This window comes from Felis catus, chromosome C1 (genome assembly GCF_018350175.1).
Source record: "Felis catus isolate Fca126 chromosome C1, F.catus_Fca126_mat1.0, whole genome shotgun sequence".
Taxonomy (NCBI): domain Eukaryota; kingdom Metazoa; phylum Chordata; class Mammalia; order Carnivora; family Felidae; genus Felis; species Felis catus.
The window spans coordinates 71,069,190-71,089,784 of NC_058375.1; the positions used below are offsets into that span (position 1 = coordinate 71,069,190).

Below are 20,595 nucleotides of genomic sequence, written 5' to 3' on the forward strand. Positions count from 1 at the left end.
CTATTTCCGTTTCCGTACAGACGCTACGGTGCCAACACCATGGCGAAGGCCGGGGATAAGAGCGGCACTAAAGGAAAGAAAGGCCTGAAGCGGAAAGCAACCGCCGAAGAACCTCAAGAGGCCGCAGTCGCTGAGGATGGGGCGACGGGAAGCGGGGTCCAACCCCCGAAAACGGCTGCCTTTCCCCCAGGCTTCAGCATTTCGGAAATTAAGAACAAACAACGGCGACACTTAATGTTCACGCGGTGGAAACAGCAGCAGCGAAAGGTATGACGGGGCCGAGGCTGCAGGGCGCATGCGCTGCATCCGCGCGCGCGCACGACAGTGGGGAAGGGAATAGCACTTGCGTGGTGGCGGTGGCTTGGCGTCCCGGAGACGGTAATTAATCTAGAAGGATGACGCTGACGTTCTAATGCCCTGGTCCCCTCGCACTGCTTTGGGGATTCTGTCTAGGTTCAGCTTTTTGCCTGAGCGACGAGGATTCTGTTTCCAGCCCCTGCCTACGTTCCCTGGCTGAGAATGAAAGCAAGAAGTCCCGCTCTCCTAGCAGTGAAAAAAAAAAAAAAAAAAAAAAAAAAAAAAAAAAAATCCCCCTCCTGACCTGGAAGGAGAAAGGCTCCCATCTCTGTGCTTCGACCCGTGCACCTAACGTTGGCAAATTTCTAGAGCCTGTAATACAGGCAGTACGTGAATCCAGTGATGCTTTTCTGATTCCTGGGCAGCAACTCTTACCTAAAGTATTTCTGTGAAGTTTCTGGTAATTATATTTGTAGCGTTGTCCTCATACTGTTCTAGGAGATAAACAGATATGAGGAGATAAAGCTCAAGATCACAGTGCTTATTTGTGGTTACGTTGCACTCGGAAGCAAGCATTTGTTTATTCCTGTACATCATAAAAGTTCCCGCACATAATATTCTTTTTACTTGCCTGTCTCCTCTTATTAGATACTACATCTTTTGAGGCCCTGAATAGTGCCTTACTCATAAGCGCCAGAGTGCTTTTGGAGTACGTAGAGAATCTAACTCATTCTGGTGAGCGCGTTTGCGGGAAGGGCCTCCTCGAAGACTTCTTAACACTATAATCTGAGATTTGATGTATGGAGGGTCTACAGGCGTTGGGGGGAGGGCGTGCCCGGGAGAGCACTTTCTGTGTGTGTAAGTGAGCATTCTGTTCAGAAATTTCCAGCAGGTACAAATTTACAGTACAAATGTAACTCACTTTGCAAGTCCTTAATAATTTTAAAAGCATATTTTGATTGTAAAATTTATGAATAACTAATGGTGGTTTATTGGAAGCAATCTGAAAACGCATCTCCCATTCTCATTTACTTGTAGTATTTTCCAAGAGAAGCAACCGGCATAGCCATCATGGTTTTCTTTAGAATGCAACTTGTTAGGAATGCAAAATAAAACAGCCACAAAAACGTGTTAACTAGTTTTAGATGGGCGTTTCACATTTTCACTTAATTTGAGGCTTTATAGTAAGGTAAAAAGTAAAAGGTAAAAAGGCAAACTTTAAATATTCATACTTGCCAATTTCAATTTTTTGAAGGAGAAAGACCTTTGTTTATTGATTAGCCAGCTTATTTGGTTTACAATCACTTTGGTATGAAAGTCTGTGTCAGGGTGTTTGCTTTAATGCGTTACAAAGATTGCCGAGATAAAGTGGCCGTAGCATTAGTAATGTGTAGTTTCAGTATGTGTTTGTGATATAACTGATGGTTTCTCAATATTTTTCTGTTTTGTTTTTTTTTAAACCTTTTAGGAAAAGTTGGCAATTAAGAAAAAACTTAAAAAAGAGAGAGAAGCTCTTGGTGATAAGGTAAATAACATTTTTGGCCACCTGCTTTCTGTCTTATGTTGAGTAATGCTCCCTTATGTTTATGTTGTATCGCTTTCTTTTAAAACTTACTATAAAATATTTCCAATGTATAAAAGATATGAAAATAAAGTAACAAACCCCTTCCCATTCATTACCTAGCTTAGAAAACATTGCATTAGCAAATAATTTTCGAAGTCCTTTGGATGCTTCTTACCGATTGCTGTCCCCTCCAAAGCTAACCACTTATGAAATTGCCATTTTCTTGTTCCCATGCATTTCTTTCTTATCTTTAGGTTTGTGTCCCTAAACAATGAACACAATAGTGATGTTTTGCATTTTTTTCAAAATTTCATGTAAATGGTATGTCTACTGTAACTTGCTTATTTTACTTAATTTTACGTGTTTGGGAGATAGGGACTTATCTTTCTGACTTTGGAAAGCTTTTGGGGAAGCTTCCCAGTTTAGGCCTGTGGTTGGAGTTTTTGTGACTTGAAGCAAAGGCTCTTGGGGAAAGGCAGGGTGCAGCCTGTTCTGTTGTAGGATTGAGGTGTGTAGGAATGAAAGCTGATACAGAGCTTTTGAAGACTGAGAATGGCAAGTGGGAGGAAAGTGAGATACTTGGATGGACTATGGCAAAGAAGAGAGTAAAGATAATACATCCAAAAATGATTTGGCTACTTTTGTGATATTGATAAGAAATGAAGTCTACTGAAAATTTTTAAAAGAACTGCTAAATACATCCACAACTAAGCTGTTTTCCTTTAATTTCATTTTATTTATAGCTAGTGTTAGATTTTGATTTATGCTTGCAAAATTTTTAGAACATACAATTCTTCCTCCTCTACAGTCTCTTAAGATAAGGTACCAAGGAATGATAAGCATTTTTGAGGAAAATGAAAAATGTAAAGATTATATGCAAACTAAACACTCTGCCTTTTCATGCCTTCTCTTAATAGGACTAGGTTAAATCACATGAAATTGCCAGTTTTAGACTGTTTTAACCTGCAGAATTCTATCAGCAGTTATTCTCTTTTAACTCTCAGTAATCAGCCAGTTATAGCAAATATGCCAATCACCTTTGGATATATCACCATTCTTGTTTTTGGACTGTAAAAATGAATTCCTAGAACTGCCTCCTTTAAAAAATTACTTAAAACTTAATATTTGTTTCATAGAGTAATAAGAAATGAAATCCTAGAGAGTTTAGCAGTTCTTACTTCTTCCTATCTCTGCTAACATTCAAAACCATATGTTTTGAATTTGTTTTAGTCAGTATATGCTTACAGTTCTGTATTCCTACTCTGTAGCATTTCGTTTACACAGTTTTTTGGTGTAAGCTGAGTATACATGATTGCCAATTCTAACAATATTCCATTATGTTGAAGTGTCACAGTCTTTACCCTGTTTTTGGATGTTTGCTGTATTTGCTGTTCATAAATTGCTTCTCTCTTTCATACCTTACCATAAATGCTTCAAACTGGAATTACTAGTTCAGCAGATAGATTTGTAGCTTTGGTTATTTATTTCTGGTGTTTTTTAAATTTTAATTTTAGAGAGAGTATGCATGTATGCATGCGTGTGGAGAGAGGGACAGAGAGAGAGAGAGAGAGAGAGAGAGAGAGAGGAGAATCCCAAGTAGGCTCCATGCTTAGCGTAGAACCCCACAGAGGGCTCAATCCCTAGTCCCTGGGATCATGACCTGAGCTGAAATCAAGAGTTGGGCGCCCAACTAACTGAGCCACCCAGGCAACCCTTGTTATTTATTTCTGAAGAGCTTTCTGAAAGTATTGGAACAAAGTTCCATATATATGTACCTTTGTACATTTGACTCTTGAACAACATGGGGGTTGGGGTGCAGAATACCAACTCCACTCCTGCACATGTGAAAATCCCATACCCTACTATTGGCCTGAAGTCTTACTGATAACATAAAGTGAATTAACACATATTTATGTGTTATATGTATTATATACTGTATGCTTACTATAAATTTTTTTTTAATGTTTACTTTTGAGAGAGAGAGAGAGACAGAGCATGAGCAGGGGAGGAGCGGAGAGAGAGGGAGACACAGAATCCGAAACAGGCTCCAGGCTCTGAGCCGTCAGCACAGAGCCTGACGCAGGGCTCGAACTCACAAACTGTGAGATCATGACCTGAACTGAAGCTGGACACTCAACCGACTGAGCCACCCAGGCGCCCTTGTATGCTTACTATAAAATAAGCTGGAGAAAATATTATTTGGAAAATTATAAGAGAAAATACCCTTATAGTATTGTACTATAAAAAATGCACATAGGAGCGCCTGGGTGGCGCAGTCGGTTAAGCGTCCGACTTCAGCCAGGTCACGATCTCGCAGTCCGTGAGTTCGAGCCCCGCGTCAGGCTCTGGGCTGATGGCTCAGAGCCTGGAGCCTGTTTCCGATTCTGTGTCTCCCTCTCTCTCTGCCCCTCCCCCGTTCATGCTCTGTCTCTCTCTGTCCCAAAAATAAATAAACACTGAAAAAAAAAATTAAAGAAAAAATGCACATATAAGTGGGCCTGCACAGTTCAAGTCTATGTTGATCAAGGGTCCACTATAATTTTTCCAATCTATTTGTTATTTTTCTTAGTCTATAATTACTTTGATCGCAGTTTCTTCTTTCTGCTACTTCTGAATGGTTTTAGACCATTTCATTCAGTTAGCAATTCTTCCAGTATGTTTAGGTCTCTGCTTAGAGTTAAAAAAAAAAAAAAAAAAAACCTCTTAGTATTATTATTAGGATTGATACAGCAATGGAAATGAGGAACAGATTGAGGCTTTGGATTATTTACAGATTTCTGTTACTCTTCCCTAACCCAAATGCAAAATTATTAACGTAAAATCCTTCTAAAACTTAATGTTTTGTTTTTTTTTTTAATTTAGGCTCCACCAAAGCCTATACCAAAGACCATTGACAACCAGCGAGTGCATGATGAAACTATAGTAGACCCTAATGATGAAGAGGTAATGTTGGAAGTCTTAAATAAATTTGGATGACCACATTTGACAAATTATTTGTTCATATGTTGATATTTAAAGTACTGGCTGGTGAAGTTGTATAATGGACTGATTCAGCTATAATGTTGGTATATTATTTGCTATAGATTGTTTCATAACTGAATTTCTCAATAATGCTATAGGAAAAACTCTGATTCTACTCATTTTATAGAAATGTATTATATTTTATGACCAGGTGAACTTTTTGTCATTTAATTTATAGTACTTCTGTTGTTTTTAATATCATTTGAAAAGCATTTCTCATTATAGAGTTTTATAGTACTAGAAATTTTGATATAAGGATAACATTTGATATTTTTTGTGTCCTCATAAAACTCTTGGTTTCAAGATAATCATCCACTTTTCACTTTTCACATTTCCCTTTAAATAGTTTGTTACAGTATGGTGAGAGAATCAAGTTTTAAATTTTTTTTGTGTGTGTGCAGGGAATTTGGTTTTGGTTATGTTTGTTTGCTTTCAAACCATACTATTATTGACATTCTTTCCTATTTCCTCATATAGTCATTCATTCAGTCAGTCAGTCAGTCAGTCTTCTAGCAAATGTTTATTGACTGCCTGCTGTGTACTGGGATCTGTTTTAGGAACTTGGCATCTGTCAGTGCACCAAGCACCGTGCCACATATACACACAAAATATCAGCCTTTTTCTGGGCTATTGGTCAGTTTGGTCAGTTTGTCACTGTATCACTTCTTTATTTTTATAATTATTTATCTTCATGGTAAGTTTATCTATTAGAGCAAGATGCCCCTCCCCACATCCATTCTCAAATCTCTCTTCAGGAATGTTCATTCTCTTTTTGGACCTTTGGTCTGCCATATAAAATTATAAAAATTGTATTAAAGTAGATCATTCAGGGGATCTATTTGTATATTGCTCTTTTTAGGTCTTTAAAAATGTGATTCAGTGAATTTTATAATTCTCTTCATGCAAGGTGTACATATAAATCTTTTTAGAGCTATTGATGACTATCTTATGTTTTTAATCAGTGTAAATCACATCTCATTGAGAATTGTTTTATTTGCTGATTTATAAAAATACAATTGATTTTTGGACTGTGATTTTCTAAACAGTAGATCACCTAGATTCGTCTCCAATAAGTTGTCTAAATATTGTTTTCATTTCATGTTTAGCTAATCATTTCTACAAATAACTTTCAATCCATTAATCATTTATTTCTTTTGTGCTGACTAGAGCCTCCAGCATAATGTGAAACAAATAGAAAACGCAATAGTGGCATCTATGCCCTGGTCCTGGTTTTAAAGAGAATACTTCTAACATGCCATGTTTAATGTTTGTGTCATTAATGGTAGATTCTCCTTATATGTTAAGGAAAATATGTTTCTTTTTTTGCTGCAGGGAGGGGGGTGTTTGTTTTATCATGAATGAATGTGAAACATTATCAAATCCTTTTTCTGAAAATAGAGATAATTATGTACTTTTTCTGCAAATATTGAGATAAATATGTAGTTTTTCTCCTTTATAGTACCAATGTAGGAAATGAAATGGATCTTCTAATGTTAAATCTCTTTTGCATTCTTGGGGTAAATACAATTTAATTACAGTGTTTTATCTTTTACATGTTTTGGTTTGTCAGTACTTTGTTTAGAATATGTACATCTATGTTTATAAATGAGACTGCAGAAATGTCCCTTTCCATTCCTAATATTATTTATTTGGGCTTTTCACCAGAGATACATCTATTTTGTTACTCTTTTCAAACTACCTTTTTCTTTGATCATCTCTTGAAATTTTGTTTTCTAATTTATTTATATCTCTCCTTATCTTTATAATTTATTTCCTGTTACTCTGTTGTTTATTCTTCTTATTTAACTCATTTTTCATCTTCCTTTCTATTTCTTCCTTTCTATTGTGAGCAATTAAGGCCACAAAATTCCCTGTAAGTACTACTTTTGGTATATCCCACAAGTTTTAAGATGTGTTTCTTCATTATTATTCAAATCTAAGTATCTCCTTTAATGGGAGATTTGTTCATTTCTTCTGGTAATTTCTTTTTTTTTTTTTTTTTCCTTTGCTTGACGTTTATTTCATTGTTTTCCCCCGGTTCTTATTATATTGTTTATTTTACTTATTTAAGGTTTCATTTATTCTTCTTTTTCTAGTTTCTTAAAATGGAATCTTACATTACTGATTTTATACTTTCTTTCTTTTTAATATAATCTGATAAAGCTATCATTTTCCTCCAAAGCACTGCTTTAGCTACATCTCATACCTTTTGATATGTTTGTTGTGTTTTCATTTTCATTCTGTTCAAGATATTTTCTAATTTCTCTTATTTCTTCTTTGGCTCATTGATTATCAAGAAGTGTGTTGTTTAATTTCCAAATATTTGAGGATTTCCCACATATATTTCTGCTGTTGATTTCTAATTCAATTTTATTGTGGTTCTGGAACATACTCTGTTTGATTTTAGTCCTTTTCAGGTAAAGAACTGTTCTGTGTTTTAGGATAAGATCTATTCTTGAAAATGTTCTGTGTTCCTTTGGAAAATGTATATTTTGCTGTTTTGAAGTATATTAAGAGTTGTTTTAAGTTGTTTGATTGTGGTGTTCATGTTTTCTATATTCTTGCTGAATTTTCTATCAGTTACTGAGAGAGGAGTATTGAAACCTCCAACTATAATTGCTGAATTATTCATCTCTTCTTACTCAATTGACCCTTAATCCAGTGTCCCATATTGTCCCATCCCTTCGATTGTCCATAGCCGTATTTCTTAATGTCTATTTTGTTTCATATACACATAGCCACCTAAATTCTTTTATGGTTACTGTTTACATGGTATATCTTCTTTTTTCATTTTTTACTTTTTTCATTTCTTCTTTTTTACTTTCAACCAGTTTATATCTTTGAATTTAAAGTGTCACTTACAGGGGCATCTGGGTGGCTCAGTCAGTTAAGTGTCAGACTTCAGCTCAGGTCATGGTCTCATTGTGAGTTCGAGTCCCACATTGGGTTCTTTGCTGTCAGTGCAGAGCCTGCTTCGGATCCTCTCTCCCCACCCCTACCCCTGCTCTCTCACTCTCTCTCAAAAATAAACATTTAAAAAATAATAATAATAAAGTGTCACAGATGTTGCTTTTTTATTCAGCCTGACAATTAGTATGTATTTTTTTAATTAAAAAAAATTTTTAATGTTTATTATTTATTTTTGAGAGAGAGAGGGACAGAGTGTGAGTGGGGGAAGGGCAGAGAGAGAGGGAGACACAGAATCCGAAGCAGGATCCAGGCTCTGAGCTCTCATCACAGAGCCCAACGCAGGGCTCAGACCCATGAACTGTGAGATGATGACCTGAGTACAAGTCAGACGCTTAACTGACTGAGTCACCCAGGCACCCCTGACAATTCATATTTAATGTTAACTATTGATGTAGTCATATTTACATCTGCCCTTTTACTTTTTTTCATTACATTTTATATATTTTTTTAATACTTTTTTTTAATGTTTATTCTTGAGAAAGACAGAGACAGACCATGAGTAGGGGAGGGGCAGAGTGAGAGAGAGACACAGAATCTGAAGCAGACTCCAGGCTCTGGGCTGTCAGCACAGAGCCCGACACGAGGCTCAAACTCACAAACCGTGAAATCATGACCTGAGCTGAAGTCAGACGTTTAACTGAGCCACCCAGGAGCCCCGCTATATTTTATACCTTTATTCTGTTCCTCCTTGACTTTCTCTTATATTAAAAAAATATTTTTATTATGCTATTTTAATACCTCTTAATCTTTTAAGTTATATATTTAAGGGTTTTCTTAGTAGTTTCTGTAGGAATTACAGCATGCATCTTTAATTTATCACAGTGTACTTCCAGCACATACTGACATGATTCTGGTAAATACAGTAGGTTTCCACCAGTATAGCTTTGTTCCTTCACTCTTGTTCATGCTGTTGTCATATATAACATTTGTCTGTGTTATAAATCCAGTGTTGTAATTTTTGCTTTAAAATATCTCATTGTTCGGGCACCTGGGTGGCTCAGTCGGTTGAGCGTCCGACTTTAGCTCAGGTCATGATCTCGTGGTTTATGAGTTCGAGCCCCGCGTCGGGCTCTGTGCTGATAGCTCAGAGCCTGGAGCCTGCTTCGGATTCTGTGTCTCCTCCTCTTTCTGCCCCTCCCCTGCTCAATGCTTTGTCTCTCTGTCTCTCAATAATAAATAAACGTTAAAAAAAATTTTTTGGGGGGGGCACCTGGGTGGCGCAGTCGGTTAAGTGTCCGACTTCAGCCAGGTCACGATCTCGCGGTCCGTGAGTTCGAGCCCCGCGTCAGGCTCTGGCCTGATGGCTCAGAGCCTGGAGCCTGTTTCCGATTCTGTGTCTCCCTCTCTCTCTCGCCCTCCCCCGTTCATGCTCTGTCTCGCTCTGTCCCAAAAAAAAAAAAAAAAAGTTGAAAAAAAAATTTTTTTTAATATCATTGTTTTTTAAAAAAAGAAATTTACACATACAACACACACAAAAAGTCTTTTATAGTTAACTTCGTGTTTACCATTTACAGTGCTTTTCTTTCCTTTCCTTGGATCTAAGTTACCATCTGGTGTCATTTTCTTTCAGCTTGTAGGATTTCCTTAAATTTTTTTTTTTAGGTTTGTTTATTTATTTTGAGAGAGAGAGTGGGTGTGCATGAGCATGAGTGGGGGAGGGACAGAGAGAATCCCAAGCAGGATCTATGCCGTCAGCACAGAGCTCTAAGTGGGGCTCGGTCCCACAAATCGTGAGATCATGACCTGAGCCAAAATCAAGAGTTGGACACTTTATTAACTTGAGCCACCCAGGCACCCCGGGAGATTTTTACTCTTATCTTTGGTTTAAAGTATTTTTTAGGTTATTTGCTTGGGGTAGAAATAGATCCCAGGCTCTGAAGTTTGGCGAAATCATTCTGACCTTGGTAAAAGTATAACTTCCTTGGAAGCCCAGGAGCAAGGCCCACAAACATTAAAAGTTGAATTTCCTTTAACAGCACTGTGTCTCCACTTGTTTGTTTTATTGTTATTTTTAATCTGCCTCTTGAGTGATTGTCCTTGTGTTTGTGTGGCTCAATCTTAAGCCAGTGATTCGGGCAGAGATTGTGTTGAGATACCTTGAGCCTCTGAGCCCCTATCAACTGAGCTACCTGTGGGTTGAGGACTGCATTCAAAGTTGCAACCAGTTTTCAAGTCTCCCTCACCTTTTGTGTGCACTGGTTTTTTAGGTCTGTCCCATGTGTAGTTCAGCTGTCAGCCAGGGATTTGTAGAGAGATTATCTCAGCTCCTCTATGGCTCTTACATTTCCAGAGCTCTCCTTTAAATTTCTGGCTGATCCACACCTACCCTGAACTGGCAAAAGCTAGGGTTTTCAAACCCACCTCTCCTCAAATCCAGTTTACCACCTTTGATTCAAGATTGCTGGTTCTTGCCTACCATCAGACCCAAAGTTGATAAAGTTACTATTTTTGTAGCCATGTTGATGGAAGAAATGGAATAGTTCTAAAGAAGATTCCTGATGTTCTTGCCCACAGCCCTAGCCAATTTTCAAGAAAAAACACAGCTCAGTTTGTGTCTTGAAATTGTTTTTGACAGTTTTTTCCAGTTTTATACTTGTATTCTACAGGTAGAAAATCACCCAACCTCTTTATGTCACCATTAATATAAGTCCCTCCTGACTGTCTTCAAATCCCCTATCAGCCAGGAAGGAGGTCAGTGTCATAGGATCCTGCTGGAGCTACTTTTAAAATTCTGGCCCAGTAGAGTGTTTGATATAAAATTATCCTTTTTCTGTTCACAGGTTGCTTATGATGAAGCTACAGATGAATTTGCTTCTTACTTCAACAGACAAACTTCTCCCAAGATTCTCATCACAACATCAGATAGGCCTCATGGGGTAAACATATCTATCAGTGTAGTTATTGAATTTTTAATTTTCTTACATTACTTAGACTATTTAAAAGAACTCTTTTCAGAAGATCTGAGTTAATTAGTAATTTAATAGATAATGCCTGTGAGTAAGCTAAATAAAATGAATACTGGTGATGTGATGTAGGTTCTCTAAGCATGATTCTTCAGGATAGGGTTTATCAACCTCAACACCATTAGCATTTGGGGCTGGGTAGTTTTTTATTATGGGGGTTGCCCTGTTCATTAGAGGATATTTAGCGGTATCCCTGGCCTCTACCCACTAGATACCACTACCAGCTGTCCCCTACTATTACCACCAGTCATAACCACCAAAAAATGCTTCTAGATATTGTCAAATGTCCTCTAGTGGGGCATAATCACCCCCAGTTGAGAACCACTGCTTTAGGATGGTCAGTCTTTGATAAAGGATTAAATACTGTTCAGATATCATTTTTTCCCTATCCTTGCTCTTTATTAATAACACATATCAATCATTGCTCCTTTCCTTATTAATGTATACCAACTTAAAATTTTTATTCCTTTTCACCTCAGAAGATTTCTGTTATTTTGTTTTGCAGAGAACAGTACGACTCTGTGAACAACTCTCCACAGTTATACCAAACTCACATGTTTATTACAGAAGGGGATTGGCTCTGAAAAAAATTATTCCACAGTGCATTTCAAGAGATTTCACAGATCTGATCGTTATTAATGAGGATCGTAAAACACCAAGTATCCTTTCTTTATTAAAGTTTTCCTGTCTCACCTTCACCCCCTTTTAAAACATATTTAAAAGAATAAGGAAATGTTTTCTATAACTTTCAGAACATAATTTTTTAAACAAGAAAATTATGTATCTCTATCCAAGAATCTATAAACTATTTTTTTCATTTAGCAAATATTCATTCAAGCAAATGCTATAGGCAAGACATTAGTCCTTAGTAAAAGATGCAGAGATAAACAAGAGCTTTAGGGAGTTCATAATCTAGTAGGAGAAAATAGACATGTAAACTAACAAAAATGTAGTGTGGGTAGTACAGTTAAAGAGAAATACAGGATACAGTGCACACTCTGGTAAAAATCTGCCCTGGGGATATCAGGGAGGAAGGACTTGACCGGAAAAAATGCTTAACTCAGTTTGGTGAATATGGGCGAATGAGGTGAATAAGGCAGAGGAAGAGTGCCCAGTGCAGAGAGACCATTTGTAACGGCAGAGGCATTAAGGAGCAGACCTAGTTGGGGATCTGCAAGTAGTTTGATATGGCTAGATTTTATGTTACCAGAGGTGGTATCACAGGATTACATTTTTGAGGCAGATCTGAGCCCATTTTATGTATTTACTACTGTTTCAGATGCCAAGAATACTCTGTCCTTTTTCTGTGAGTCTCAGATCCTAGGTGACTGTGTCACTTGAAACCAAGGTATTTTTTCCTGTTTGCAGAAATGAGATCATATAAAGAATGCCTATATTTGTTGTTGCTGGTGTTTTACTTATTTATCAAATTGTGGCTGTGAGATCACTAATTTTAAAGATGATCAATTGAATGGGTCAAATTCTTAAAATTATTAAGGATTCATAAAAAATAGGGACAGGAGTTTCCTGTTGCCAGGATAACTTTTTTTTTTTTTTAATCAATGAACACTGCTTTAAAAAAAATGGTGTCAAAGCTATTTTTTAAAAATCTAGATAACTTTTATGGTTTTTACTATTTTCAATAGAAGTTAAAGACGTTATCCACTTGTACGAGTTGCTTTCTAGAGACTAAAATAGACTAAAGCTAGCTTTGTAATGTGATGTTTTTTTGGCCATATTATAATTTGGCTTGGATTGTGGGTTAATGTACCAAAATAACTGAAATCTCTTGAATACTTAACTATTCCAGAAGAGGTCTGTTTTTAAAAATGTAGTTGCTGCCTTCTTAAAACTACCTCCCAAAATAAAGTGGCAAGGTCTGTGTTCCTCTTTTATTTTTGGCAGTTAAAAAAACCATCATTATTTTAAGGCTGCCAGCAGGTATTCATCAACTGAATAAACATTGTATCCTTGTTTTATCTGAGCTATTTTATATGGATACTGCGTTTCACTTACACCATCTATTGCCTTTAGAAAGCTATGTTCTCTTTTCCTTATAAAATTGTATTGTCTTTTTACTCAAAATGTATTAATATTTTTCTGATTACCATATTGGACACCTTGTAGGGTAAGTTAACCATTAGATTAAGATACCATCAGTACACAGACCAAATTTATATTAAGGAAATAACTAGGCTAATGAAGTAATCCAAATATGAGATTGCTTCTCCTATACACGTAAATATATATGCACACAGGTGTGTATGGGTGTCCCAGGATTATAAGTTTTGAGTATAGAATTATGCAGCAGTTTCTAAAAGTCCTAATGAATAGAGTTTGTATCAGTGTAATCCTGCCTAGATGTTGATTTTTATAATTTCAGAGATATTTCATTTTCTTTTCTAATTGATACATAGTAATGAGTTAATGGCAAATTATTGGTGAAACAAGCTAGGAAAGCAGACCTCCTAAATTGCTTTTGTGTTCTCTGTTAACAGAGAATGGTCTTCAAGACTAATGAGGAGATTGCTGGGGGGCCCTGGAAGTCCATCTTGGATAAAAAGTTTGTAAGATAAGGCCTAGAAACTCTGAATAAGGTCAGATATCCTGGCTTCAAAGACTATGTGCACAAACTTGCAAAGGAGACTTTGCTACTCTGGGGGAAGATATATGAGACAGGCAAGTGGAGGAAGGAGGGAGAAAGAGGACTGCTGGTTAATACATGCCGTGATCCAGAAAAAAACATGTCAAATAATTAAAGGGAGACTAATTTGTAAGCACATAATAGAAATGGTATATGATTCCTAGGGACTTAACATGGGCTTACAAATAACAAATCATGACCCCTAATGATGACACTTGGAGAAAACTTGAAAGAATTGAGGATGTACAGCCTTTGGGAAATTAGAATATGGGGCATGACAAGATACGGAAGGGCGGCTGTGTAAAAGAGTAGTGCCAAATGGTGGGAGTGGCTTATAAATTTTCAACTTAACTCTAGAAAAGAGCTTTGTCAACTATCTAAACTGAGTCTGGTGGCTTTGGGTCAGGCAGATGTAATGTTAAATACAGACTTCATTACGTGTGACTTTTGTCAAGTTTCTTAGCCACTTGGTTTCCTCATCTTTTAAAATAGGAAATGATACCTAAATCTTCAGGTTTCCCACAAAGACCACATTAAATGTTTCTTTTTTAAATTTTAAATTTAAATTTTTTTTTTTTTTAATGTTTATTTACTGTTGAGAAAGTGAGACACAGAGTGTGAGCAGGAGAGGGTCAGAGAGAGAGGGAGACACAGAATCTGAAGCAGGCTCCAGGCTCTGAGTTATCAGCACAGGCCCCATGTGGGGCTCAAACTCACAAATGGTAAGATCACACATGAGCTGAAGTCAGGCGCTTAACTGACTGAGCCACCCAGGCGCCCCTAAGGTATTATGTTTCTTAAGGCATAATACCTTAGTCCTGTTGTGGGCATTTTAGTAAATGTTATGGTATAGGAGAAAGCGCGGAAGTTTTTCCTGGAGACACCTAACATCTTCTATTGATTATTTCTAAATGGAAATTTGAGTTAGGTACGTCTTTGTCCTATACTTTTGGCAGCTTGTAGGCTGTTTTGCTTTCTTGGCCTTTGGGGACTAAATGTCCTTTTTGCCTCAGTCATCATAACAAAATATGTGTATGCATTAGGGCTTGGGCACAGGTGTAGTCCCACCTGTTACGATCTGCCACCTAGCTCTGAAATTTGAGCTTATCTACCTAACCTTTCTCAACCTCTTTTCATTGTTACTAAAATAGGGATAATGAACTCCTGTTCTTCAGGATTTATGTTAGGAATTAGTTAGGAATTTATGTTAGGAATAAGTAAAGCTTTTTGTACAATGTGGGTACGTAGGAAAGGATTATTTTGGATTTTGTAGTTTTGACAGAAACCACAATTGAGTTGCAATGTCCTAGAAAGTTGGGGATCTGCAATTTGTTTGATATTGCAGATTTGATTTAGGTTGGAAGTGTTGATTTAGGTTGGAAGAAATTACCTTTACCTCTCTTAGCTCCCATGAGTGTGATTTTTTTCATTGTGCAAATGATCCAGAAATACTTTTGGCTGTACCTCAAGAAGTTGAACCTGTGATGAATTTTTGAAAAGAAGGAAATTTTGAAAAGAAGGAATTCAAACATTACTGATAATCTGGTATGTGGTAGGCACTAGTATTTATCAGAAACAAATGTATCTTCCAAAAGTTAACAGATTAGTTGGGAAGAAAGTCATTTACATAATTATAACTCAAATCAGTGACAAGTGCTATATATAGTTAAGTAACAGTGACAGCTGAGATTTAAAGCTTAATGTTAACTGTGTAAAAAGAGGTGGCATTTGAAGTGAGCCTTAATAACAGTACTGCCCTTCTTGGTCAAGCTTGTGTGAGTCCCAAGGCGACAAGCCCCTTCCCCAGTAAACCAACAGAAACCCCCGCCCATACCACATCTCCCTATCTGATTGCTCCGCAGGGCTTCAGTTCTAGTGGAAGTAGTATCTTGTCTCATTTGATAAGCAGATCAGAGCACACCTAGTTAAAATTGACCACATTCTGGCCAAGTACTAAACATTGCCCCCTGCAGGCAAGGCCAGCCTCTGCAGATGACTGGCCTGAAGGATAGAGCAGCCAAAACACAACAACTGAGCGCACACAGTACACACGAGATATTCCCTCAAGTGCCAGGCCCTGGACATTATGGGACCTCTTCTTCATAAAGCCATTACTCTCAAAAGCAAGAAACCTAAAGGGCTTTTCTAACACAGAGAAGAAGGCAGAGACCTAGAAAAAAATGCCAAGACAGAGGAATTAATCCCAAGTGAAAGAACAAGTGAAACAGACATAAGTAACATGTCTGCTGGGAATTTAAAGCAACTATCATAAGGATACTCACTGGGGTTGAGAAAATGAAAGACTCTGATCAAAATCAAAAGCAGTCCAACACCAAGATACATTGTAATTAAACTTGCAAAATATACTAATAAAAACATCTTAAAAGCAGCAAGACAAAAGAAGTCCCTGACTTAACAAGGGAAGACCCATAAGGCTAGCTGCAGCTTTCTCAACAGAAACTTGGCAAGTCAGAAGGGAGTGGCATGATGTATTCCAAGTGCTGAATGGGAAAAATCTACAGCCAAAAATAGTCCAGCAAGGCTATCAGAATAGAAGAGATAAAAGAATTTCCCCAAACAAAAATGGGGAAGTTTGTGACTATTAAACCAGCCCTGAAAGAAATATTAAAGGGAGTTCGTGACTATTAAACCAGCTCTGAAAGAATTATTAAAGGGAACTGAGTAGAAAAATCTCCAGAAACGATGACAAAACAAGTATTAAATGGCACTAAATGCGTATCTGTCAATAATTTCTCTGAATGTAAATGGAGTAAATACTCCAATCAAAAGATATAGGGGGAGTGGGTGCCTAGGTGGCCCAGTTGATTAAGTGTGTGACTCATTAATCTCAGGGTTGTGAGTTCAAGCCCCGCATTGGGCTACACGCTGGACGTGAAGCCTACTTAAAAAGCAAAACAGGGGCGCCTGGGTGGCGCAGTCGGTTAAGCGTCCGACTTCAGCCAGATCACGATCTCACGGTCTGTGAGTTTGAGCCCCGCGTCGGGCTCTGGGCTGATGGCTCAGAGCCTGGAGCCTGTTTCCGATTCTGTGTCTCCCTCTCTCTCTGCCCCTCCCCCGTTCATGCTCTGTCTCTTTCTGTCCCAAAAATAAATAAACGTTGAAAAAGCAAAACAAAAATAGGGTGTCAGAATGGGTAGAGAAACAAGATCCATCTATGTGCTGCCTACAAGAGACTTATTTTAGACCTAAAGACACGTGCAGATTTCAAGTGATGAAAGACTTGGGATGAAAGACACGGGATGAAGAAACATTTATCATGCAAATGGATGTCAAAAAAGCCAGAGTAGCAGTACTTGTATTCGATAAACTTTTTAAACAGAATGTAATGAGATGAAGAAGGGCACTGTATCATAATATAAGGGACAATCTAACAAGAATATATAACATTTGTAAATATGCCCCCAACATGGGAGCACCCAGATATATAAAATAATAGTCATAAAGGAATCCACTGATGAAGTGAGCCTTAATGGAGGAGTTAAATATTGCAGGTGTTTCAAATAGCATGAACAAAAGTACATGATAGGATTAATATGTATGGTGTATAAGACTGTCAGTGTCTACCAGTTAGGAAACATGGGGAAGGCATACAGATTAGAAAGGTGGTTTGGGGCCACAGAGTGTTAACAGTGATGTTTTTACTCTGTAGATAAGCTGTTGTGAGAGTATTCTGAAATTAGGTACAGTTATCAAGACTCAAGGTATCTAGTTTGTTTTTCAGTTAGCACATGAGAAACAGTGGTCCAGATACAATGAGTCACATCCCATAGCCTACTATACAAACTCGATTTACCGTCTGTATTAGAAATGTACTGGGAATGGTGGGAGAGACGTTAGGCCAGCAAGGATCCTGTTTTAATCTAGTTGGAAAATCTCAAGGACCTCAACCAACAATAGCAGTAAGGGTGAAGAGGAAGTTATGGAAGTGAGGAATTTATGAGGGTAAATAGTATTTGGCAAGGAAGGGAAGAAGGAGGAAGTTGAAGATAACCATAGTTTTTAATCTGGGTTAATGGGAGAATGTTGATACCTTTATCAAAAATGGAAACTTCTGTTTTGTAAAACTGTGTGCAGTTAGATTTGAAATAAGTAGTCTGATTATGACCTCCTTTTAAGGTTCAGTATTTGGAAAAATCAAGTTGTTACAAAAATTTGAGGAATGTTATCTTAGCTAGCTGCATTCCAGACTTTTAAAGCCCTAGCACTGCTACCCCTGCTGATTGTAGGTAGGGCTCTTATACTTCATTTGTAGTTGAGAGTGTCTAGCACCAAGTCTGTTTGTGGTAGACAATCAGTAAATGGTTATTAAATAGTTGGTTCTAATTTGTGGCACAGTAATCCCAAGAGTAAGAGCTGGTCTTTTGAGAAACACTAATAACCTTGATTTTAAGAAGAGAGCCGAGTCTCTGGTTTATGGGACAGTATTTCAAAGCTGACAGCATATACTTACAAATGTACAAAAAAATGTACATACAAATGTGTAAGTATGCATTTTTAGGGTTATAAGGCCTAAACATTATACTAGAATTCCATCCGGTCTATCATTCCTATTAGGGTAGTGTATATAAGCTCTTTGAAGAAACCTACATTGTTGAATATGCAACATACCCTCTTGAGAGTGATGAGGTATTTATCATACCATAAAGAGACAAAGTGGGACTACTATAGGGGGACTAATATAATCTATTTTTCTGAAATATTTGGTTGACTTATGGTCTTTAGTTTTAGGTATGGTAAGAAAATTTCTTTTCACCCAGAGGAATACATGTATCTACCTGTTCATCTAGCTACAGAATTTAGGAGCCTTTGGACATACACAGGATCAGTTACTTATGCAATTTAAGATTTAAATAACCGAGTTCAGTGTGTTCTTAGCTTTATGAACAGATGGATTAATTCTAAGTCACTTGCCCAGTGGCCCAACCGCTCATTTTAAAATGAGCAGTGTTCGTTTGCGTAAAGAAATTAAGGTAAGTTTTACGTGTTCCTTAATTGGCATTGGTCTCCTTGCAGTTTTTGATTAAACTCTGTAACTTATATAGATCTAATTGCTTTTATAATGGCCTTTGCTTTCCTGGTTAAAGCAAGTTTTATCTACCAGTAGTTTTCTTATGAGATTGTAATTGAGTTATGGCAGACAGGCAATAATAGCCTTCATTACTCTGAAACCAGTTTCTTTTCTAGTAGGACTTTTTGGTACAGCCACTACATGTTAAAGTTATTTTAGAAGTATTATATTTCATGGAATTGATGTTATCTGTGGTAATTGATCATTAAGAAAGATACCTTTAAAGTTTATCAGTTTGTCAGGTAAATTCTGAAACTTGAACTTGCAATAAGGATATTCATTCCTTAATGTGATTTTTTTCATAATTTTTCTAGAGAAGAGGTAAAGACCCTACAGAACACGTACCAGAAATAATTTTGAATAACTTCACAACACGGCTGGGTCATTCTGTGGGACGTATGTTTGCATCTCTCTTTCCCCATAATCCTCAGTTTATTGGAAGGCAAGTTGCCACATTCCACAATCAACGGGACTATATCTTCTTCAGATTTCACAGGTGAGGAAGGTTTTTTAACTCCATGGACTCTGATTTCAATTATGAAATACATTTTCAACATAAAATGTTTTCTAATGTATTGTGACAAGTATTGTAGATGAGAAATAAGTATCTTTTGAACTCTGTCGTATTAAAGAAATTACATTTGGCTTATTCAGACTGTTTTCCCTAATTCTTTATCTTTGAAGGTACATATTCAAGAGTGAAAAGAAAGTGGGAATTCAGGAACTTGGACCACGTTTTACCTTAAAATTAAGATCTCTTCAGAAAGGAACCTTTGATTCTAAGTATGGAGAATATGAATGGGTCCATAAGGTATGTGCCTTATTCTTTGAAGAGCCATTTATATCATTTCAAAAGTATAGAATGAGAAGGAAACTTTGTACTTTAAGCTTTGAGTGCTTATACCTTGTGTTTCTGACCTCCACGAGCTTGAAAGAACCAATCTCTGATAAGGTATTTGGGTCTGATGACTAACACTGGTTCATTTGAAGTATCCTAAATTAGATCAGTGGTCCTCAAAGTGGGACCACCACTGTTAGAAGGCAAATTGTTGGGCCATAGACCTACTCATTCAGCAGCTTAGGGGCCTAGCACTGTTTATAAGCGTTATGATTCTGCTGTATGTATGAAAACTGCTATAGAGGTTTCATAGAAGTTTGGAGATCACTTTAAGTCCTAAATGAAAACTTAAATATTTTAAAACCCATCTCTTTTCTGATAAGCAATATTTCACCTAAGTACTTACTTTAAAATTTTATATATCATTACACACACACACACATATTAGAACAGTAACTTCTAAAGACTATTCAGTCTCAGAGATGGACCCAGAGGTTTTTTTTAGCATTGTTTACTTTTTTTTTTTCCTTCTAATTTTCAGCCCCGGGAAATGGATACAAGTAGAAGAAAATTCCATTTATAAAGTACTGAAGGAATAGTATTGGATTGTGCTACAACAGGGCCTCTTGGATTTCAACTCTGGCATCTTTTCAAAATGGCATCTACTGGTTGGGTTTCATAAACCTTTCATGTCTGGACAAGTGCCAAGAATTATCTTTCACTGTTTATGTAGCAAATACAAATAAAAGTCATTTTGGTGAGTTTAGAAATTGCAGTTTAAGAGTCCTAAAATTTAATTCTCTTATTTCTAGGTATTGTGAATAAGTTGGAATCAAGATTCAAAGTAAGTTTCTCATGTGTACTTTCATGGAACATTAGGTCTGGAGAAAAAATACAGTCCTTGGTAGATACTGTGTAACCCAGGGGCTTTCTACCAGAATAAACTTGGATCTGGCACATCTTTGGAGGCGAGGTTTCTAGGATATTTTAATATTTATTTAAGCCTTTCAGAATGGCAAATTTTTAAAGCAAAATGGTTTACCAAGGACTTAAGGCAAAATTGCAAATTACTGAAGCTAATCTTCAGTTCCATTTTTCGAGGTACTTTGTACCTCATTACATCGTATTGTAATATTCCACTCAAGAATTGTGTAAAACTCTGAAGTTTTTAACATCTTCTAATATTCCCATGTCTTCTCTCTACTGTCC

General features: G+C 37.0%; 1 protein-coding gene across 1 annotated transcript; it reads left to right on the plus strand.

Annotated features, from left to right (window-relative positions):
* Window positions 1-20,161, plus strand: RPF1 (ribosome production factor 1 homolog). Its single transcript, XM_003990263.6, has 9 exons — window positions 1-267; window positions 1,766-1,822; window positions 4,724-4,804; window positions 10,633-10,728; window positions 11,321-11,474; window positions 18,368-18,450; window positions 18,863-19,044; window positions 19,233-19,359; window positions 19,928-20,161. Exons 1-9 carry the CDS (start codon window positions 40-42, stop codon window positions 19,967-19,969), a joined length of 1,050 nt encoding a protein of 349 aa, XP_003990312.2. The 5' UTR covers window positions 1-39; the 3' UTR covers window positions 19,970-20,161.
* Window positions 20,162-20,595: the final 434 nt, after the last annotated feature.